Source organism: Madurella fahalii (assembly GCF_045866475.1).
Source record: "Madurella fahalii IFM 68171 DNA, scaffold_1, whole genome shotgun sequence".
In the NCBI taxonomy this organism is placed as follows: domain Eukaryota; kingdom Fungi; phylum Ascomycota; class Sordariomycetes; order Sordariales; genus Madurella; species Madurella fahalii.
The window spans coordinates 2,358,237-2,379,193 of record NW_027263971.1 but is presented as its reverse complement, the minus strand read 5'-3'; the positions used below and the strand labels follow the sequence as shown (position 1 = coordinate 2,379,193).

General features: G+C 57.0%; 10 protein-coding genes across 10 annotated transcripts; 6 read left to right on the top strand and 4 right to left on the bottom strand.

The window, feature by feature from the left end:
- Window positions 1-184: 184 nt before the first annotated feature.
- Window positions 185-1,081, top strand: MFIFM68171_00732 (SUZ domain-containing protein; the record flags this gene model as incomplete). The annotated part of the gene is made up of 2 exons (XM_071056154.1): window positions 185-351; window positions 406-1,081. 2 exons carry the CDS (start codon window positions 185-187, stop codon window positions 1,079-1,081), a joined length of 843 nt encoding a protein of 280 aa, XP_070912255.1.
- Window positions 1,082-1,132: 51 nt separating this feature from the next.
- Window positions 1,133-2,908, bottom strand: NAR1 (Cytosolic Fe-S cluster assembly factor nar1; the record flags this gene model as incomplete). The annotated part of the gene is made up of 1 exon (XM_071056153.1): window positions 1,133-2,908. One exon carries the CDS (start codon window positions 2,906-2,908, stop codon window positions 1,133-1,135), a length of 1,776 nt encoding a protein of 591 aa, XP_070912254.1.
- A 73-nt stretch (window positions 2,909-2,981) lies between these two features.
- On the top strand, window positions 2,982-4,134 carry MFIFM68171_00730 (uncharacterized protein; the record flags this gene model as incomplete). The annotated part of the gene is made up of 4 exons (XM_071056152.1): window positions 2,982-2,995; window positions 3,214-3,326; window positions 3,527-3,790; window positions 3,851-4,134. The coding sequence occupies 4 exons, from the start codon at window positions 2,982-2,984 to the stop codon at window positions 4,132-4,134; spliced, it is 675 nt and encodes a 224-aa protein (XP_070912253.1).
- Window positions 4,135-4,494: 360 nt separating this feature from the next.
- On the bottom strand, window positions 4,495-5,622 carry MFIFM68171_00729 (INO80 complex subunit 1; the record flags this gene model as incomplete). Its single annotated transcript, XM_071056151.1, has 2 exons — window positions 4,495-5,063; window positions 5,118-5,622. 2 exons carry the CDS (start codon window positions 5,620-5,622, stop codon window positions 4,495-4,497), a joined length of 1,074 nt encoding a protein of 357 aa, XP_070912252.1.
- Window positions 5,623-6,254: 632 nt separating this feature from the next.
- rna1 (Ran GAP Rna1) lies at window positions 6,255-7,588 on the top strand (the record flags this gene model as incomplete). The annotated part of the gene is made up of 2 exons (XM_071056150.1): window positions 6,255-6,449; window positions 6,515-7,588. The coding sequence occupies 2 exons, from the start codon at window positions 6,255-6,257 to the stop codon at window positions 7,586-7,588; spliced, it is 1,269 nt and encodes a 422-aa protein (XP_070912251.1).
- Window positions 7,589-8,787: 1,199 nt separating this feature from the next.
- Window positions 8,788-9,411, top strand: MFIFM68171_00727 (MARVEL domain-containing protein; the record flags this gene model as incomplete). The annotated part of the gene is made up of 2 exons (XM_071056149.1): window positions 8,788-9,302; window positions 9,366-9,411. 2 exons carry the CDS (start codon window positions 8,788-8,790, stop codon window positions 9,409-9,411), a joined length of 561 nt encoding a protein of 186 aa, XP_070912250.1.
- Window positions 9,412-10,685: 1,274 nt separating this feature from the next.
- Window positions 10,686-12,544, top strand: CHT4_1 (Chitinase 4; the record flags this gene model as incomplete). Its single annotated transcript, XM_071056148.1, has 5 exons — window positions 10,686-11,167; window positions 11,222-11,250; window positions 11,323-11,392; window positions 11,441-11,679; window positions 11,745-12,544. The coding sequence occupies 5 exons, from the start codon at window positions 10,686-10,688 to the stop codon at window positions 12,542-12,544; spliced, it is 1,620 nt and encodes a 539-aa protein (XP_070912249.1).
- Window positions 12,545-13,829: 1,285 nt separating this feature from the next.
- MFIFM68171_00725 (uncharacterized protein) lies at window positions 13,830-15,379 on the bottom strand (the record flags this gene model as incomplete). Its single annotated transcript, XM_071056147.1, has 2 exons — window positions 13,830-14,816; window positions 14,873-15,379. 2 exons carry the CDS (start codon window positions 15,377-15,379, stop codon window positions 13,830-13,832), a joined length of 1,494 nt encoding a protein of 497 aa, XP_070912248.1.
- Window positions 15,380-17,409: 2,030 nt separating this feature from the next.
- On the top strand, window positions 17,410-18,444 carry MFIFM68171_00724 (Autophagy-related protein 6; the record flags this gene model as incomplete). The annotated part of the gene is made up of 1 exon (XM_071056146.1): window positions 17,410-18,444. One exon carries the CDS (start codon window positions 17,410-17,412, stop codon window positions 18,442-18,444), a length of 1,035 nt encoding a protein of 344 aa, XP_070912247.1.
- Window positions 18,445-18,595: 151 nt separating this feature from the next.
- Window positions 18,596-20,264, bottom strand: MFIFM68171_00723 (AT hook domain-containing protein; the record flags this gene model as incomplete). The annotated part of the gene is made up of 3 exons (XM_071056145.1): window positions 18,596-18,835; window positions 18,894-19,064; window positions 19,119-20,264. 3 exons carry the CDS (start codon window positions 20,262-20,264, stop codon window positions 18,596-18,598), a joined length of 1,557 nt encoding a protein of 518 aa, XP_070912246.1.
- Between the last annotated feature and the right edge of the window lie 693 nt (window positions 20,265-20,957).

The window sequence follows — 20,957 nt, the reverse complement described above, 5'->3', positions numbered from 1 at the left end:
GCGTCCGCTGAGAGTGGGGATGCTCAAGCCAACTTTGTGTAGCACGATCCATTCAACCTTCGTTGCTCCGTTTTTGCATGTGGTTGATGATATCTCTCGACCACTCGGAAGTCCACCGCTGACTTCAGTCTATCTACCAATCCCATAGGAGCACGGCAGATCTACCACAAATTCAACCACAATTATGGCTAAAGACAAGGTCCCCGACGCATGGGACGACGAGGACTGGGAAGTGCAGGCGGACCGCATGGCAAAGGAAGAGCCGCCCAAGCCTGAACCTCAAGTGCCAATGACGCGGTCGGAGCGTTTAGCGAAGCACGCCGAGGAACAGCGCAAGCTATGGGAGTCGGCGTACGTCGCACACTTCGGTTGTTAGCAACCCACGACCCCTAACGTCTAGCGCAGAGAAACCCGCGAGGAGCTCCCCTTCCTACCCTCGACCAACCCGGTGCCCCTCGCGACACCTTTCAAACCGGCAGTAAAACTCCTCAGCCGCAAGCCGGCGCCGCAGATGATTGCCAAGCGGGACCCCGTCACGGGCCTGGAGAAACTGACGCTGCAAGACGACGAGGAAGACGAAGACGCCGACAAGAAGAAGCAGGAGACACCCGAAGAAATCCGGAGGCGGCAGCAGCGTGAGCTCGAGGAGAAGCAGCGGCGCTACGAAGAGGCACGCGCCAAGATCTTCGGCGACTCGAACCCTTCCTCGGGACAATCCACCCCGGGCACCGTCACCCCGCCACGGGGAAACGACGGCCGGTCAAGTCGTCGGGGACGGGGTCGGGGAGGGCGCGGAGGCGGTCGTGGCCGCGACCGTGACCGTGACCGTGACAGTGATAACGGGCGGCAGGAGCGGACACAGCAGGGGAACCCGCAGTCTAACGGCGCAAGGGAGCTGTACGACCCCGGTTATGCGCCGAAACCAGGCTTCAACATCCAGAAGCGTGGAGACGCCTCTCCCCAGTTTATGGACCGGTCGACCACGCCTCGTGAGGAAGATCAAGCGATACGGTCACCCAGGGGACCCGACGGTAGCGGGAGAGGGTTCGGCTTTGCCCAACGCGCGGCCAAAGAAAGTTGATTATCTATCCATGTTCCGTGGTGGCACGGCTTGGTTTCGCTTGATTCCGCACTACCAACCGCCGCCTATCTTACCAGCCAGCTGGACGACACGTTCAGTGTCCGTGATCTGGCTCTTGCCCACGTCACTCACGACCTCGCGGTAACTCGTATACACCAGTCTATCCAACCGTATGCCCGTTATATCCTCCCAATGCGTCAGGGTATCTCGAATATACAAAGGAGAGATTCCAGCAACAAGCTCTATCGAACGACCGTCGCCCGCTTGGGCGTTTCCAAGATCCGGCTCATCAGAGGAGAAGTACGCCTCGTCAACCTCGGCCAGCCAGGCCTTTTGTTCCTGAGGTCCAGGCTTCTCACCGAACGCCTTGCGGTCGACAATGACCTGATCATCAACCTTGATCTGACCACCTCCGTTGGTGCAGCCGCCAGGGCATGCCATGACTTCGACATAGGCATAATCTAGACCAGCCGACTTGCCCGTGGGCCTTCTCGCAGTGCCGAAAGGTTTCCCGCCAGGCATACGGGACGGTTTCGCGGGCTTTAGCTTCCGAACAAGGTTCTGAATGTTGCGGAACCCGTAGTAGCGCGCCGCTTTGAAAACGGCCTCGCCAGAGGGGTTGATGACGGCGTATTCCACCACGTCGGCGTTTCTGCCTCGCGACATCTGAATCTGCGAACCCGCGTGTCTCGACTGGACGTCGTGGAGAATGAAATGGAGGTTACCCCCGGACGTACCCGCATCCCGATGTTGCTTGCGCCGTTGAGAGGGGAACAGGAATCGTTGGATGATTGGGTCGGGGAAAGCGGGCTGCTGCTGCTGGGGAGCTGACTTAGACAAGCCGAAGAAATCTATTCCCCTTGTCTCAGCGAGCATGAGAATCTCCTTGCTTGTGATGACGCAGTCCACATCCCTGACTCCCTTGCCCGGCGTGCCCGCAGTCCAAACGGCGTCTGTCAGCTCTTCCCGACTCGCCTCGAGCTTCTTGTCGAAACACGGCATAACAGCGAGGTGCCATATCCTGTCGGGAGAGATCCCCAACAGCCGGCTAAGCGTCGTCTTCAGGAGCGTGCCCATCAACGCCTGCGGCGACTTGACCCGAGACAGGTGCGGCAGAACATAAGGATGTGTCTTCTCGGCGTAACATACCCACCCGGGACAGGAGGACGTGAGGATGGGCGGCGTTGGCTTGTTATCTTGAGACCCCTGAACTCTCCCTTCACCACCGAGCACTTCATCCGACCCCAGCACAAGACAAGCCTCCCTCGCCGTGTTGGTATCCACTACCCAGGTAAATCCGTTCCCGTGCTTGCCACCGCCTGCCAATCCCTTTTCACCCCCGAGCAACTGCTCCATCATGCACCCCGCCTGTTGCTCCGTAACTCCCCCTCCGCACGCAGCAGCAAGACTGGCTCGGGTCTGCGGCGAGATGCTGGCGACGAAGAGCTTGGCGGCAGGATCCTCTAGCCCAGAGACTGTGCATCGACTCCTCCCGTTGCCGTCATCGTGGTGTGTAAGCCGCAGTGAGGGGGCCGCGTCGAGCACGCTGAGCACCTCGGCATGGCTCTGGAGACTGACCAGGACGGCTTCGGCCGAGGTCACGCAGCCCGAGCAGGCGAGGCAGTCGGTGAGGGATATTTGCGCTGGAGGAGTTGGTCCTGAGGAGGTTGTGGAGGGCTGCTGGCCGTCGAGGATGACCTCGAACTCGAGGGATTGCGGTTCGGAAGAGGGTGGCGCCGCGGGGGGAAGGGTCTCGACGGGCTTGATGCAGGCTACGCCGGGGCTGATAAAGTCGTTGAGGTCATCAGCGGAGAGGATGGCTGACATCGTGATTGCTCTAGCGGTAATAGCAGTTAGAGAAGGAAGAGTGATAACGATGTGGTGCGTTGCACCTCCGGTGATGACTCGGTCGTGGTAGCCCAAAGCTACCCCGCGAGAGTGGTGCGAGATGTGCTATTCAGTCCGTATGGTTCGTGGCGCTTCGCAAGGCCTCATAGACAATTCTGATAACGAACAGATTACGGGCAATGGATGGAATTCCGCGGGAATATTTTGACTGGATTCTCCGCCGGAGATGCACAATTTGAGGTTATCTGCTTTGAAATGCGCCCCCCATGCGACATCGGCTTCAGTGGTGGCGGTTCGGCGCGGCCTCGCCTAACATGGACTTGCGTGCTAGCCCCGGCGCTTTCCGCGCACTGTGCCAATCACCACGGTCCCATTAGCGATGACGTAGGACACCAAGGTAGGTTCCGCTGGGCGCTTTGTGAACCATCAGACACATTATCTGGAGTACGGATTCGAGCTCGATCTTTAACCCAAAACTCAATTCGGGAAGAGCGCTCCAACCCAAATTTGACCCTTGATCTCGGGGCCCTCCATTGTCGGCTACACCATTTACAGATCCTCATGGATGCAGGTTCCCCTAACCTCCCTATCCTCCAGCCTTGGAAGCTAACAATCCTCAGTCCGTATCCACCTACAGCTTCGCCAGCCTGGCCTGGCTCGCCGCCCAGGCCCTCCCACTCATCATCTGGCCCTCCCTCGTCAGTACTCTCCTCAGGGTAGACTCCCCTGAGTCCCAATATGGCGCCGCTGCCGCCCCCCTAGAGCAGTACTTTGCGCGGTCGCTCGGCTTCTCCCAGCTCACGCTGGGCCTGCTGCTCCTCATCCTCTCGGGTGCCCTCCCGCTCAATTCCATGGTCGAAGGTGCGTTCCTCGCCTTCCCTTTCCCTCCGTCATAGCTAACGTCCAACTCGCGACTCGTAGAACCAACAGATAACAACCCCTCCCCCTACGCAAACGCCGCCGTCCTCATCTCCGCCTTCTACCACACTGCCTGCGCGTCGTACGCCTACGCGCGGTATCACAGGAACGGCCAGATGGCCTACATGTTCGGCTGCCTGGGGGCGAGTGTGTTGGCCGTGTTCGGCTTGTGGGTGCTCATGTTTGCGGGGGACAAGGGGAGGCGGGTGAGCCGGCGGACCGGGGCCGACAAGGACACGAGCGGATGGCCTTTTAGGAACGTAGCGGCTGATAAGAAAAGGCGGTAATTTGCTTCTGTTTAAGATGTTTGATGTTAGAGTAAAGCGAAAGTGCGGCGGGTTGGGCGCATTCTAGCGTGGTCGGTTGGTGGAGTGTTTGTGCACCCTCTGACAAAGTGATATGCGGTTAGGTAATCGCGGATCGGTGGTCGGACGCAAAAGGTGGTTGAGGTGCGGATCATCCAGTTTGGAAGTCATTGGTGTCACGAAATATGAGCGGCCGCGATGCAGTCGTGAAGTCCGAAGCTAGCAATATACTATACAAGTATTGTAGCCTTCTACATGGAATTATGAAGGGATGGCAGCTATGAATGTGCAGGAGAATCGCGCCGAAGCTGTTCAAGCGCTCTCGGCTTGTAGTCGTCGTCACTAATCGGTAGTCACAACCATCTTTTGGGTCGTGTCCGCACCCGAGTCCACGGCATCGCCATTCGCAGCGACAACAACATCGGCGGCGCCCGAAAGAACAGCTTGCCGACGACGATGCCACTCCTCCTCGCTCCGTATCATCTGCTCGAGTAGCACCTCCTTCTCGAGCCACTCGCGCTTATACAGCTCCTCCCACCTCTGGCATTCGGTGCGTAAAACCTCGCCCTCTTCCTCGGCCCATTTCACCTGCAACTTGCATAGCTTCATGAGCCGCGGGAGGGACATGGAGCGCTCCTCAGGCGTGAACCCCTGGTCTTCGGTTAAGGGGGTGAACATTTCGCCAGAGGAGTCGTCTCCAACGCTGCCATCATCCACGGCATCGTCCTGGCCTGCGGCGTGTGATTGTGGCGTCTTGATGATGATTTTCAGCTTCGACGATTTGCCTCCTGCACCTGCGGCGGACTGCATGCTCTTCGGAACTGGGTCGGACGGGCGGAGGGCCTCGGTTTCGTGTACTGTGCGCATGTGCTTGGCCAGGGCGTCGGACCGAGTAAACGCACGGTCACATTCTGAGAGTTCGAGGTCAGTTGGGTCGCCGGGGCCATTAGGGGGGCTAAACACACCAGGAAGGTAGCAATAGAAGGGTTTCTCCCTTGTGTGGCTTCTCATATGCGCCTTGAGTGCGTAACCGCTGGCATGTGGTATGCCTTTCCTCCCGCAACTAACCCATTCGCACGTGTACCTCTTTTGCCGACTCTCGATGTGGTCGTTGTGGATATGCTCCACGAGCTTGTCCATGTTCCCCATATCGCCCGCCTTACAACCTTCCCATTCACACACCGTGATCTGCTCCTGGAAGTCATCCTCGTCTTGTCGCGCGTTGACGGGAGAGCTCGGGATATCGCCGTCGGTGTCGGAAGACACGTCAGACATGCCCTCGAGCGGATCAGGATCTGCGTCGGGGTCGGCGACGACGGCGGACGGGGTGGTCGATCTGGGGGCTGTTTTCTGGCGTTTAGCTGGAGGTCCATCGTCCATGACCTCGGTTGCCTCATCGGGATACTCGTCCTCGGAAGAGGACATTGATGAAAGCGGCGAGTCTTCCATTGGAGAATCTGGCCTCGCCATTGCGGCGAGAGAAGAAGAATGTGTCGCAAGACGCGGCTTGGCCAAAAGTCCAGGCGTGCGCACTGGTTTCACAATGCGCGGCGCAGTGGTTCCTGGGCGCGGTAGAATAGGATCCGTGGTAGGGGTGAAGTCCGTAAGTACGTGCTAATGAAGTGAAATATTCGCGTTAAGTGGATGTGTGCATTGAGCCAACGACGAAATCAATTGTTGCGAGATACTAGTCAAATTGCTAAGTCAGTCGGTACCAGCGTAATCAACCGTGGAACGTGCATGTCGAGCGCCAGCGCCGCGATCAGCAACCTCTTGGGCGCGCCGTTGCCATGTCCAGCACAAAGGGCAAGCCCAAGCTAAGAGGTGTAAGATTGCCGACCGGTCACAGCTGGCGACAACCGCGAGGGCCCAGACACACAGTTCGGCGCCCAGGGGGATTGAGGTTGCCACCTGCAGCCCAAACAGCGCAGGGACTTTTTCATGTTTACCCCTCCCCCACCATAATAAAGAATAAATACCAAGGCATCCACGGTCGACTCATCCCGCGGCGACTAATCCTCCTTTGCAATTACCTATACCCAAAGTTGCGCACCTCGGACACATCGCGGCCAAGCCCACGTATTGCATCCCTTGCCTTAGAGATGACTCCTTCTACCAAGGTCTTCTCCCTCGAGGGGAGGGGTCTGAAACTGGACACGGCCGAGGATCTGGAGCCTCACATTGCCGCTCTTCGCGCCATGAACGATGTTGAGGAAGTTCGCATGCTTGGTAACACGCTGGGCGTCGGGGCATGCAAACTGCTTGGCGAGGTGCTCGCCACAAAGAAGACATTGCGTGTATGTCCTACTCGGAGTTTCCAGCCGCCAGCCGTCGCGGTCGCAAACTGACCTTTATTCGCTAGGTCGCGAACCTGGCCGATATCTTCACCGGCCGGCTCCTTAACGAAATTCCCGAAGCCCTCTCTTCTCTCCTTACGTCCATCCTCAATCTCCCGCACCTCAACACGATTAACCTCAATGACAATGCCTTCGGCTTGAACACGCAAGCGCCCCTAGTCGCCTTCCTCGCGGCGCACGTTCCCCTGCAACACCTCTACCTTAATAATAACGGCCTCGGCCCCCACGCTGGCATCTTAATCGCCGATGCGCTCTCCGAGCTGCACACCAAGAAGGAAGCGGCGCGCAAGAGCGGACAGGAAGTGCCATACCTCGAAACGGTCATCTGCGGCCGCAACCGGCTGGAGAACGGCAGCATGACAGCATGGGCCAAGGCCTTCAAGCTGCACAATAAGGTCAGAGAGATTAAGATGGTGCAGAACGGAATCCGCCAAGAAGGGGTCATGCACCTGCTGAGTGAGGGCTTACGCCACCTGTCGGAGCTCAAGGTGCTGGATCTGCAGGACAACACGTTTACCCTTTCGGGTGCCAGGGCGCTTGCCGAAGTCGTACCTGGCTGGGCTGATCTGGTCGAGCTGGGCGTTAGCGACTCGCTCCTCGGTGTGAAGGGTGCAGGGCTGCTGGCCAAGTGTCTCGGTCAGGGGAAGAACAAGAAACTTGAGGTCTTACGGCTGCAGTACAATGAGATCACTGCGCCCGGCATCAAGCGTCTGGCCAAAGTTATTGAGGAGGAGTTGCCTGTTCTCAAGAAGCTGGAGCTTAACGGCAACAAGTTTACCGAGGACGATGAGATAATCATTGCGCTGCAAGAGCTTTTCGAAAAGCGCAAGGAGAAATTGGGTGGCGATATCGTCATTGAGGACGAATGGGGTCTTGACAGCCTGAGTGACCTGGAAGAGGTGTCTGAAGACGAAGAAGAGGAGGAGGAGGAGGAAGAAGAAGAGGAGGAAGTTGAGCCCGAGGAGAAAGCTGAGAAGTTCATCAAGGAGTCCAAGGAGGCGCAAGAAGAGCCTGTTGCCCAGCAGAAGGACAAGGACGTTGATGAACTGGCAAAGCAGTTCGAGAAAACATCGATTTAGATTCAAGGATTGGCGGCTGCTAGCTGGCAGCAGGATCTCGACGACCCGGTTGGAGGAATATACAGACGATACCCGAGAGGATTAAAGAAGGGAGTTTGGAGGTGGCCATAGAGCGCGACGGTCGCATCGGATGCTTGGAATAACTAGACTGGTGCGTTCAAGATCAGCGTAACATCAATCCAGGTTAGACTTGCAAGTGTCTAAGGCGATGACCGCTTGACTAGCATAGTCGGCTAACTCCCGGCGGCTATCTTGGAAGCAGGTACGCGGTACAGGCCACAATCCATGGCCAATCCGCCAGGCGTAACCCATTTGTCTGCACACGTTGTTGTCTTGAGGCCGGAGTTTAACAGAAGTCGGTCACCCCGGAAATGATCCGACCCTAGATTAGCGATCATGAACATAAAAGAAAGTGTACAGTACAAGCCCATGATTCCAAAGGAAAACAGTGTGATCGGCACGGGCTGAGGCACTTGGCGCCATAAGTGGGTCTGCCAGCGGCACCAAAGCCCAGATAAGTCGACCATGTCCCTGGATAATATCCGTATCTAACCACATCCCTCTGAATATAAAGGGAAACCCAATGGAAAGAACTCGAAAAGAAGAAAGGGAAAGGGGAAAAAGATAGGGAAAATAAATAAATAAATGAATAAATAAGAACCGGAAAACTATACATACTACCAGAGTACTTGGAAAGCGAAAGCTACCATATGGTTATCCACGGTCATACTATGCAAATGATACAGTCGATTTATCCCAATCGGGCAGCGGAGTGGATCACACCACCTACACAGCTGTCTGCTAAACATCACAAGTTGCGGCCAGCACCGTCGACTCTAGATTCGTAGATTATTCCCAGTCCGTGGGAAAGTAACTCTTGTCAGGCCACTTAATCAATCTCACAACGCATCACCGCCCCAGGCACCACATCACGATCCGCCCCGGAATTGTAACAACCATGCACCATAAATATGTATCCTCCTCCAGAAGGGGTTCCTTGGTCAAGGGGGCCAAAGACATCATAGTTGAATCATTGCAACACGCGAATAATCAAACACTTGCAAATTCAGTTGACAAACGTCTACAAGTTTACCATCACCACCAGTAAACCAACTGTTACGCTACGGTCTCTGATCTTGTTTCATACACGCCAGCCGAGACCATAAAAAAGGACAAAAAAGTAACAAACAAACAAAGCCATGGTCCTCTTCAAAACAACCGAGTCCGTCATCGAAGTCCTCTGGGACATAGCCCTCGCCTTCTTCGTCGTCCGCCTGGCCGCCATCTACGCCGCCCTCACCGCGGGCGCGGCGCTGGTCGCCAGCCTCGTGCTGCACTACCTCCCTGACCTGCCGCTTCCCCATCTGCTCTCCTCCGACTCCGGCGGCTCGGGGAGACTTCACCTGCCCTTGGTCGTCCTGGCGTCCTCTGTCCTCTGCTCGCAGCTGCTCATCGCTCGCTACCAGATCCCCCGCAACGGGCCATTCAGGCTCGCGGTGGGTGTTGCGGCGGCGGTGTTTGGGATGGTCGGGCAGGAGGTGGTGCGGTTGGTGCTGTATGGGGTGGGGTGGAGGTTGGCGGAGGGGATGATGCTGGGTTGGGGGACGTGGGTGGGGTTGACGGGGGCTATTGCAGTCATGCCGGTGGTGTGGATGGGAGCTGAGAAGGGGTGGGATGCGGTGGTTGAAGGTGAAAAGAATATTGGGGATTCTGTGTGAGTGCTTTGGTGCGAGACCGTGGGTGGTGGTAGGGAGGAATGCTAACAAGATATGTGTAGGCCGGCTGTGGGTGGTTCGGAGAAGAGGAAGGTAGAAAGGTTGTGAGTAACGCCAGGTCAAGACAGGGGATCTAACACCAGCGATGTGAATTGCACGAGGAGGGGAATAAAGGAAAGAAATCTTCCTGCATCTTTGACTATTGAAGTGGGCGTGTATCGATGAGTACATACTCTCATTTGCCTGTCTTTTGGGCGAAGTGCGCGGCTCGGATTCCAGGAGGAGGCATTCAGGGATTAACGGCATGCAGATCCAAGCCGGGATCAGGGCTGGTGTTCTTCAAGCAAGCTACTGTACTTACTCTTAGGTATCAAGCTTTGGAAGCTGCGGTTAACTACTAAGGTGATTTCCGATATTGTATATAGTCACATCTGTTCAATGACATGGAATAGATACATGGATTCGGCATTTAACAGTGTTTTCGTGACGTGGTTTTGGGGGCTGCCGTGGACCTGCGGCTTCGAATCTTGGGGTACCCACAATGGAACGGTGCAATGCAGGCACTACCGGTTGGACCGGGGCTCGCCCTTTCCCCAAAGATCCGGGATCATTTGATGCCGCATAAAGACACGCAAATCTCCCGGACGCCACGCGACGATCCGATCTGCGCTCCCACTTCACCAAACTTTGTACCAATGGATGAATCCACCGAGTGAAGGGGAGACGGCCATGTACCCATCTTTCAACGGCCTCCTCACCACGGTGCGATAGAGTCGCTCTGCCGTCGATGGTGGGGTTTAATAAATGCAGCCTTTATCGCGGAATGCCATGATAACCTCTATTAGCACGCTGATATTGCCTGGTCGCATATCCGGATGTTTAACGGGAGTGCGGTTGAACTTCTCCCGCCGCTCTTCCGTCTATATCGCGCCCGTGATATAACGCTTGACTCTTCTTCGGCGACAGCCGGCCAAAGTCTGGCACGTCGCTGCGGAAAGATGATCGGCTTCTCCTCTTCTTCGAAGCTTCCATACGGGCCGACAAACCAGGAAGTGCCCCTCCGGCTAAAGAGTTGCGCGATATTGGTTATCCCTCTTCTTCACGAGAATGTGAAGAGCCACGTATTGAGCGTGCTCTCATATTTTAGAGCGGCAGGTCCCTCCCTGCTCGGATGTCAAGCACTCAGTCCATCTCTCATTCCAATGCTTCGTGATAACGCTTGGGGCTGGTGAGCCGGGCCACCGCCGAACGGGTTCTCTTTCTACATTCCTTGCACTGGCGCCTTGCGCGACAAGATTCTTATAACCCTCCAAGCAGGCCTCCTCTTGGTATTCCATCTTCTCTACAGTCCTTACATCTGACTCCCTTCCTTGAAGTTCAAAATGCGGTCTTCACCCTTGCATCTGGCCGCCCCCTTTTTGTTCCTATCGGCTGTCTCGGCCCTCCCAGCACTCCCAAGCCGTGTTGAGCTTGGCTCTGAAGAGGAAATCGAGGTGCTGTGCCAGGGCGCCACTGTGACAGAGACAGTCTGGCTGCCGCCTCCATCCAATGCTCCGAGTGCTGAGTGGGCAGGGAAGAATGAGGGAACGGAAGAGGACTGGCCGTTTGAATGGGAGGACATCTTTCAGGGAGATACCACCTTTGAAGAAGGCGAGAGTTCGTTTGAAGAAGCACTTGAAGAAAGTACCGGAGATGGTACCTCTGAAGCTGGAGATGGCTCCTTCGAACTCCCCAACGCATCTGAGGCGGTAGAGACACCCCAACAAGCTGCGGACCAGACAACAGCATCTCCTCCGTTCACCAACGCCACCGTCAAGACGATTCCGCCATCGGGATACCGCAATGCGCTATACTTTACAAACTGGTTCGTTTATTATAATTTGAGCGGTGTGATATTCATCCAGGCTGACGGTTTTAGGGGAATCTACGGCGCCGACTACCAACCTCGTACGTACTGCTTAGACTGCTCATTTCCCCTATCCCGGCCAGAACAGAGGGCATAACTAACATTGCTGTTAGAGGAGCTTCCAGCTGACAAGATCACCCATGTCCTCTACGCCTTCGCTAACATTGCGTCGGATGGAGAGGTGTAAGTTTCAAATAGGGGCAGCGGAAGGGCTTAGTTAACGATGTGCAGAGTATCTTCGGACACCTACTCGGACCTCGAGAAACACTATCCGACAGATTCATGGAACGACCAGGGTACGAACGCATATGGCTGTGTCAAGCAGCTGTACATCCTCAAGAAGAAGCACCGACATATGAAAACCCTCCTCTCCATCGGTGGCTGGACGTACTCGCCCAAGTTCGCCCCGGTCGCGGCAACCGAGGCTGGACGACAACGCTTCTGCAATTCGGCGGTTCAACTCCTGAAAGGTAAGGTCATCCACACAAAATCTCGCCTATGTTGTCACCTCCACTCACATACCCAACACGCACAGACTGGGGCTTTGACGGTCTCGACATCGACTGGGAATACCCGGCCAATTCAGCCCAAGCCCAAGACTACGTCCTCCTCCTGCGCACCTGCCGCGAGGCCCTCGACGCGTACGCCGCCGAGCACGCGCCGGGCTACCACTTCCTCCTGACCATTGCGGCCGCCGCCGGGCCGCAGAACTACAACACCATGGACCTCGCCGCCATGGACCCCCTGCTCGACGCGTGGCACCTCATGGCTTACGACTACGCCGGCTCGTGGGACTCGACCTCGGGCCACCAGTCCAACCTGTACGCCAGCGCCGCCAACCCGGCCAGCACAAAGTTCAGCACCGAGCAGGCCGTCCGCGACTACCTCGCCCACGGGGTCCCCGCGCACAAACTCGTCCTCGGCCTGCCCCTCTACGGCCGCGCGTTCGAGGCGACCACGGGCCTGGGCCAGCCGTACAGCGGCATCGGCGAGGGCTCCATCCAGAGCGGTGTGTGGCTCTACAAGGACCTGCCCCGGCCCGGGGCGACCGAGATGTACGACGATGTCGCCATGGCGAGCTACAGCTTCGACGCCCAGAAGGGGGAGCTGATCTCGTACGACACGATCCGCAGCGCGGTTGCCAAGGCGGGGTATGTGGTCGGCAAGGCGCTCGGCGGCACCGTGTTCTGGGAGGCGAGCGGCGATAAGACTGGGGAGGGGAGCCTGGTAGCGACCGTCGCGGAGGTGATGGGGAAGTTGGACAAGTCGGTGAATTTGCTGAGTTACCCGGTGAGTCGCTATGACAATATCAGGGTGGGGATGCCAGGAGCTTGAGTGCTAGGGCAGTTGCAGTGGGCGGTGGTGAGACGGTTCTCTTCTAAGTTGGTCTGTCTGGGCTGTGCCCGGCCGGCATTGTTCTCCTCCTGGTGAGGTTTGTGTGCATGCATTTTTCTGTTTGGTCACTCGCTTGGGGCATCTGCATTTGGATACACACGAAAGGATAGATCTCTCTGGTCACAATTGATATCACTGCTTTCTGTCGAGATCCAGTATGGCAGATACGTTCCATGCTCGTAGAGGCCACCTCGAGCGAGTCTCTTCGGATATCTGAAGCCACCATTATCCACTGGCATTCAGGGGCAGAGAGACTGGCTCCGTGTCTTAGACAACCAGCCTCTCCACGAAACGCAGAATCCCTAGCCTAGACGCGTGTCAAACCATTCCACTTCATTGAGAATGGAGTGATGGCCAGAATGGAAGGCTGGATCCGGCCAAGACAACATGCACATGTGGTGGATATCGGGGCTCGAAAGGTGTGTTTCTTCTTAATGGTATCATTGTGCTTGGGAGGGAATGCAGCCTCATATCTGCTCAACGCGGGGATCATCTTACGGAACGCCTTTTTCAAATGCATACCTGGAGAGCGAGCATTCCATGTTCCCCCCTGCGCTTTGTTTTTCGTTTAAGTTCCAACCAGTTCCTCCTTTGGCATGCACCCGCCATAACATCTGCCGATCTGCCTCTATTTTAACGTCTTCTGTTATCTGTGATGCTTACGGTACTCTCCCCCTCCTTCCTGGCAGTTTGGCGATCAGTGTGTCTATATTGTTTACGCACAAACCAACATCTCCGAGCTTATTTCCTGCAAAGAAAGCTGCTTAATCCTTCATTTCCCTTGAACTGGACACAAGGTGGCAAGTATACGTACGCAGCCATACCCACGAAACCCCTTGCGTTTCGGATCCGCGGAACGGCAGTTCGCCGTCTCCCGCGCCACGAAATCATCCAATGCGTACCGCGGACGCGGGAGCATGCTAACAATTCCCATCACACTTTATCGTTATTCACATGGGTACATCAGTTGTATCTTCTTCTAGAATTCTGGTATCTTTAACAGCTATCTACACTCCGTTTGCCAATGACTGAAGCTCTGAAAATCCACATTACCACCGCCTCGGCGCCTGGCCACATCTCATAGCGAGACAACTAAAATATTTAAAACCCCAGTACCTGTGTAAAAAAGAAGACACAACTATCACCGACAGCTGCGTAGCGTAGGCCTAGAAGGAAAAAAAAGAAAATAGGAACCCCAAAAAGACAGCCCCTTTTTCACTTACATCTACAACAAAAGTGCCCCCAAAACCAACGCAATTACCATCGCACCACCCTTCATCACTCCCAGCCTCTCAGCACCAGACTGTCCGGGTCCACCGGCAGCATTCGTCCCGTTCGTCTGCGCACCAACGCCCACACCACCAGCACCAGCATTCGTCTGCGCAGCCGCAGCAGTGATCAGCGTCGTCGTGACGCCGTCGCTCACAGTAGTCAGGGTGGTTAACAGAGACGTCGGTAGCGCAGCCAGGCCGGCGGTATCCGTCACCAGGCCGCCACCGGCATCGCCGTTCGCAGCGGTAGCCTGGACGTCGCTTGGCAACGGTTGGAGCGATCCGCTGCTCGCTCCTGTGCCGCCGGGGAGGGGTCTCAGCGAAGGGGCGGTGGAGTTGGTATTGTTGATGTTAGTACCGACACCGGCACCGGCACCGACACCGGCACCGGCACCGACACCCCCAGCTCCAGAGGTAGGGAGCGGCTGGAGGGAGTTGGAACCGGCTGCTGCCGTGCCGTTGAGGCTCAGTCCGGGGGGTGTGGGGAGGGCTCCAGAGGATGCTGAGGTGACTGCTGCCCCGTCGCCGATAGGCGCCAGGGTTGCGAGCCCGCCTGTTGCTTGAGCGACACCGGAGGTGAGTACGCCGGCCGCAGAGCTGCTGTTGGCGAAGACGAGGCCCTGTGTGGGGACTGCTCCTGCCGCGGAAGTCGCGGCGATTGGGGTGAAGGAGCCGATCACGCCGCCCACTGCGTCTGCGGAGGTTGCGGGCTCGGGAATGACGGCATTGGCGCCGCCGGCAGCGTCGGATGCGACTGCACCATCGGTGGCGCTAGCACCGGCAACAATGGTAGAGAAACCGCCGACAGCGGGAACCGCAGCAGTTGATGTTTCCGCAACAATGGCAGAGGATGCTACTACCGCCGCTGCGGAAGACGAGACACCAGCAATAGGGGTAAAGGACCCGACGACCTGAGCAGCGTCTGATGTAGCGGGCACGGCCTGTAGGAGAGGTCAGTGAAAGCACTGGATGGCCGGATAGGGTGGAATGAACCTACCGAGCCTCCAAGCCCCGGTGGCACGATTAGGGATCCTGGGGCTGCGGTATCGAGACCAGGAGGTTGTCTCAGCGTTGCCGGAGCGCTTTGCACGCCCGTTGCAACCAAGGCCGGCTGTGTCCCCACCACCGCAGTCGCAACTGGGGCTACTGCAGACGATTCCACCGAGGCCAGAGGGGGGAGAGCGGCAGCCCCTGTGTCGAGCCCCGGCAGGGGCCTCAGAGAGGCCGGAGTTGCGCCGTTTTGCAACCCGGGTGGTTGCCTCAACCCTGACGCTGCCGCTGCTGCGGAATTGGCCGCTGCCGCCGCTGCTGCCGCGGCGCTTGCGCTTGCCTGCTGAGCTGCGAGAACCTCGGGGGGAATCGGGGTCGGGGCTGTATTTGGGACGGTCTGTACCCTGACGCTCCCATTGTCTGCTGCCGGGTTCACATTCTGAGGAGCTGCGGCGACATCCTGGGCCGCAGCCGCAAGGAGGACTGTGATAAAGGTTCCGGTTGAGAGATGCATCGTGGTCGTCGAGACACTTGTGGTTGGCGAAAGTTGTAGAAAGGTATTAGGCCAGGCCAAAGCTGGCGTGAAAGGGGTCAAGGCCGGAGCAGTCAACAAAGTGTAAAGAAGGTAGAGAAACAAAATACGCTGACCTGCAGTCACGAAGTGAAGACGAAGGAGAACGAAACGGAAACCGAAGACGGCCCCAATTTGCAAGAGACACGGGAGACTCAAACGCAGAAAAGGTAGGAAAGGAGAAGAGGAGGAAGAGAGCCGGGTATGGGGGAGGGATATATAGCGGCGGGATGTTCACACGGGATTTGCGGCGACAAGAGTCTGAGCATCACCGTTCGAGAGCATTATCCTGGTCGGTAGCCTCCATGGGATGCCTGCCCTTGGAGGTACCTTGGCAGATGCCGGTAGGGCGCGGAGGAGCCGGAGTACCTGCAGCGAAGGAAACGTCTCATGGTGGTGCGAGCGAGCAAAGGTTGCATGATTCACCAAGGCGAGATCAACGGGTGCGGATCGCTAAGAGGCTGCACCAGTTGGCACGCATCAATCGATGATGCGCGCGCCTGGATTCATCCGTCCACGTTCCGGCTTGGAGGTCCCGGCTGAACACGGGGGTGGTCCGGGGGGCAGGGGGTCTGAGCAGAGGCTCTGACACGGAGCCCTGCAACGATGAAACCCGCCGCCCGTCCATACGAGCTCGCTTGTTAGTGATGACAAGGGGCAGCCGCCAAAATCCTTAACGTGGAGCGGAGCCGTGCCGAGTCCGGAACAATCCAGACTGTTGAAACAAACTTCTGGGTAAACCTCGAGGGAGTAACGAGTTGTCTCAAAGCAGTGGGCCCAGGGTACGAAGTCCGGAATAGATTATAATGTAGGATGTTTGGCGACTGAAAAAACACATAAAAATAAAAATAAAAGAACGTTCGCATACCGCGTTGTTGGCTTCGGGCAGCGAGGTAATTCGCAGCTGCAACCGGCTGGCGGCAAAAGGTGTCGATGCCGCGGTATGGACTTTGTCTTGTATTACTACAGCGGCCGACAGCTAATTACCCAATCCGGTATTACTCAACGGAGTGAGCCCTCATGACAACAACCCAGATAGCATGCCTTAAAAACTAGTATACACGATAATTTCTGCGCAATTCACTTTGATAGTTAAATCCGATCCATTATCCTCAAGGTTATAACGTATCTTCCAACTAGCAGCCGGCCGCAGCTACTGTATGACATTCCGTCACTTAACGAAACATCCCACTAGACAGAGAGGGTCACAACTGCCTTTTACAAGGGCTATCAACGGCATCTATATGTTCAGGCTGAGTGTTAAGACGCGTTTCGACCGCTTGACGGCAAGGAAGAAACGATACGCGCAAGGTCAAGCTCGGTAGACAGAAATTCGCCAAGTCTATCTGGCAGGGTTGATTTGGTTGACCATTTTAGGTAACCGACTCAAAACTTGTGACTCGCAGCACGATATTGCCTCGATGCTTCACAAAGATGGTTATGTGAGCTCGGCCATGTAAGTTTTCCGACCCTATTATGTTCCGTAAATCTGACTGGTTCAGACCGTGTCTAGTCAACACCTCGAGGAGATCGTCAGCTGTATAAACTTTCAATGCTCCAAGCAGAGCGGAGCCTACATGCAAAGAGGATGGCTTGCAGAGCCAAGTCGCTAAAGCTACGGGCAAAACTAAAACCGGAACTCAAGGATGCGCCGTATGAGGAAACTGAATTTTCTAAGCTGTCTGTGAATGTGTTGGTAAGGGATCGAACAATACTAGAGACTGATACTGATACAGTACACCATCCACTAAACACTGTAATCAATGTGTGTACTTAGATACAGAGAAAGGCAGGGTTGAATAAGGTAGGTCTTGGCGCCCATCAGTGACCCACCGTCTTCTGCCAATCTCCTCCGCCTAAATTCTAGCTACCTGAGCTTCAACAACCACCTCCTCAGCAACCTCTCCACCACGGCGATCCGGCATACCAATGCCAATTTCTGCATCCGATTGACATCCATACAATTCGGCGCCATGGGCTGGTTCGACGGCTGGTTCGGCTCCGGCGGCAGCGACCCAGACCCGCTGCGCCGCCTGGACCCGAAGCTACGTGAGTTCTTCGAGAAAGAGTCTCCAGTCAAGTACACCACAGCCGAAAACCAACAACAACAACAACAACAACAACAACGACCTCAACCTCAGCATCAACAACAACAACGGCAACGACAACAAACCCCGCAACAAACATTAACCCCCTCACCCGATCAACAACAACCCTCCGTCCCGCGCGAGTCCCTCTACCAAGACGGCCGCTACGCCCACCTATGGAAGACATACCGGCCGCTGGCGTCGGTGGAGGCGGAGACCAAGTCGGACCACGAGAGGCTGACGGACGTGCTGGAGGCGTACAAGGAGCGGCGGGCGCAGATCGGGCGGGCGGCGCTCGAGAACTGCGCCGACGAGCAGCTGGCCTGGAACGAGTGCATGAAGTCGGGCAGCTGGACGGCGCGCATGACCATGTGCCGCGCCGAGGTTCAGCGCTTCGAGCGCTGCTACAACGCCCAGAGCCGCCTGCTCAAGGCCCTCGGCTACCTGTCGGTGCACGGCCGCAGCGCCGCCGTCGACGAGGACATCCAGATGCGCGCCGACGCCCTCTACCAGCGGATGGTGGCGCAGGAGAGGGAGATTGAGCGGGCGAGGGAGGAAGGCAGGGAGGCGCCTGTTTTCCCCTCCGTGTTTGAGGGTAAGGAGGCTGCGGTTGCTGCGGCAGCGGCGGCGGCGGCGATACCTGGAGAAGGGAAGGATGATCGCCGGTTTGAGCCGAACGCCGCTACGCTGGCCTTGTGGAAGGAGAAGTTGGAAAAGTTACCGGCGGAGGAGCGCGCGGCCGAAGAGGCGGCGCTCAGGGCCGAACACAGGGCAAAAGTCGAGATGGCGACGAGACTCCAGGGCCTGTGGCAGGAGCAGGCGAAGGAGAGGGAAGCTCGCAAGGAGAAGGGCCAGGAGACCATCTTTGACAAGTTCAGGTCGGTTGTTCCCGGCCCGTGGTCTGGGCCAAAGTCAGAATGATGGAATTGTTTGAGGCCCGCTACTGGCGTTCGCTTGCTTTATAATGTACCGATATTCATTGTACAAAGTCTCGTTCATCATCATGCGTCATAGATACCAGAATGCCGGATGGGAATGCTCATTCCATCCAGATCCGCGGCATGTGGGAAGGCTATCTGCCCTCTAAAGCGACGGCTGCTCTCTCTAAAAAGGCGTTGAACTCCTTGATCTGCCTCAACGCACCTCCTCCGTCACTCCTGGTACACGCCTGATCGGCCACGCGGCTGATCAGCAGTTCCAGGTTTGCCAAGTCTGCCTTCTTCTGCTCCGTTGGGGACAGTTCGGAAGCAGCCTGGCCTTTCTCCACTGCTAGATCGATATCATGCATTGCCGATGAGAGGGATATGTGACGCTTGGACATGTTAGTATTCTTCAAACCAGGGACAGGGCTTGCTCGATAGTAAACTCACCAAAGCCTCCTTGCTCTCAGCCTCGTGCCTGATTCTTATTGCGTCCATGCGCAGCGCCACCTGCTCTCTCTCGGCACGGACGCGCAGGATCTCATCCCGCAGAGCAAGCTTCTCCTTTTGGGCGGCACGTACCCTCTTGCGTAGCGCATGCAGCGTATCCAGGGCGATTGTCTAGAGCCAGAGTCAGCTTTTTATAACACAAACCACGGCCGTCCCGAGACTTACATGCTCCAAAAGCCGTGTCCGCAGCTCCTCTTGAAAAGCTTCTAGCGCACGGTACATCGTTTTTTGCTCCCGCCTAGTCGCCGCGTCCTCAGCCGCCCTTGCCCGCTCCTCCAGCTTCGTCATGTACGCTTCAATGAGCTCCTCACACAGCTTCGAGAGGACGTCAACTGCGTTGACGCCGCCTCGGTTCGCAAACGGGATTTCGGCATTGAGGAGGTCAGTATCCAGCTCGCCGTCTCCCTCCGCTACGTCTCCCGTGCGCGGCTGCTTTATGAAGCGCTGCACAGTCACCGGGACAGACCCAGTCTCCCTTCCTTCTTCTTCTTCCTCTTGGGCGGATGTGCTCTTTTCCTTTGCCTGTTTCTTCGGTCTGTTTCTCGGTTTTGCTTTCTGAGCCTGGGGCTGGGGTTGAGGCTTCGGTTGTGGTTTGCTTGTCCTGGCCTTCTTTGCAGGTTGTTGCTGCTGCGCAGGACTAGCAGGGTCCCTTCTCCGACGGCGCTTCAATGCCGGCGATTCCTCAACTAATCCAGAGCTCAACTCGGGTGAGGGAGCGGGCAGACTTCGGCGGGGACGTTTCCTTCCCAACCGTTGCGCCGCCTCTTTCTCACCAACCTCTTCCGCCTCCTCAGGCTCTTGTTCCTCTTCCACTTCATCCTCATTTTCCACCCCTTCATCGTCACCACCCGGGCCGGTCAGCCCGTCAACCTCCTCCTCCTCCTCCTCCTCCTCTTCCGCTACTTCTTCCTCTACCTCTTCCTCCACCTCTTCCTCCTCTTCCACCGCCCCTAATCTCTCCACCTCTCCCACCGTCTCGGCCACCTCACTCTCCGCCACGCTACTGCTCCGCCCGGAAGACAGCCTCGCACTACTCCTCCTCCCCACCCCTCTCCCGGGGCCCGAACCAGCCGTTGCCGCAGACTCAGCCGACATCCTCGCCGCCCTCCTCGTCGCCACCCGCCTCTCGATAGGCGACGAGTTCCCCATCATCATCGCCTGCTGCGTGCTCTCGTCATCGTCCAGCCCGTCCAGGACCTTCTGCAGCAGGGTACTGGACCCGACCACCGGGGTCGCCGCGCTCATGCGCAGCGGGCGGCGGCGGCCGCTGCCGGGCGCGTCGGTGGGGCTCTCGGCGACTTCTTCCTCCATTTGCCGTGCCGGTGGGGACGAGGGATCGAAGGAGAGGCGTTTTGTGGCCGAGATTACGCTTGAGAGGGGCCCGCGTTGCCGTTGTTGGCGGGTGGCGGTTGAGGCAGTAGTTATTGTTGTGACTGTTGTTGTTGTTGTTGTTGTTGGGTGGAGGGGTGGGGCGTCTTCCATGTGTTCGTCTTCGCCTTCTTCTGGTTGTCCGGCTTCGTCTTCGTCCATCCGCTCGCCTTCGTCATTTTGCTCTTGGAAGGCGGATTGTTGTAAGCGCCCTCCGACGGTGGGCGGACTCATTGCTGGCGGTACCAACGGCGCGGCCGCTGGTTGTGCTGGCGGCGGACTTCTCTGGGACGCATCGCGATCTAGGTGTTTCCGTTTTGCAGATGTGTTGGAGGTTGGTCGTGTCGTCGTCGGGGCTGGAGCTGGGTCTGGGTCTAGGCCCGGAATAGGCGGTGGTGATGGCTCGGCGATAGGGGGCGCTTCGGGTTCATCGAGGCCTTCTGCGACGGGAATGACGAAACCGAAATCGATCTCTCCGACGTTGTGTCTCCTAATCTGGCGTCAATTGGCATGTTCCCGGAGGTGGGCGATGCGAAGGTGTTCTCACCCGGCCCCGCGCATGCGATCCCGCATGCGTTCCTGTCCTGCCTCATGTTATCATTCATGTGGACGAGCATGGGCAATTGGGATATGTGA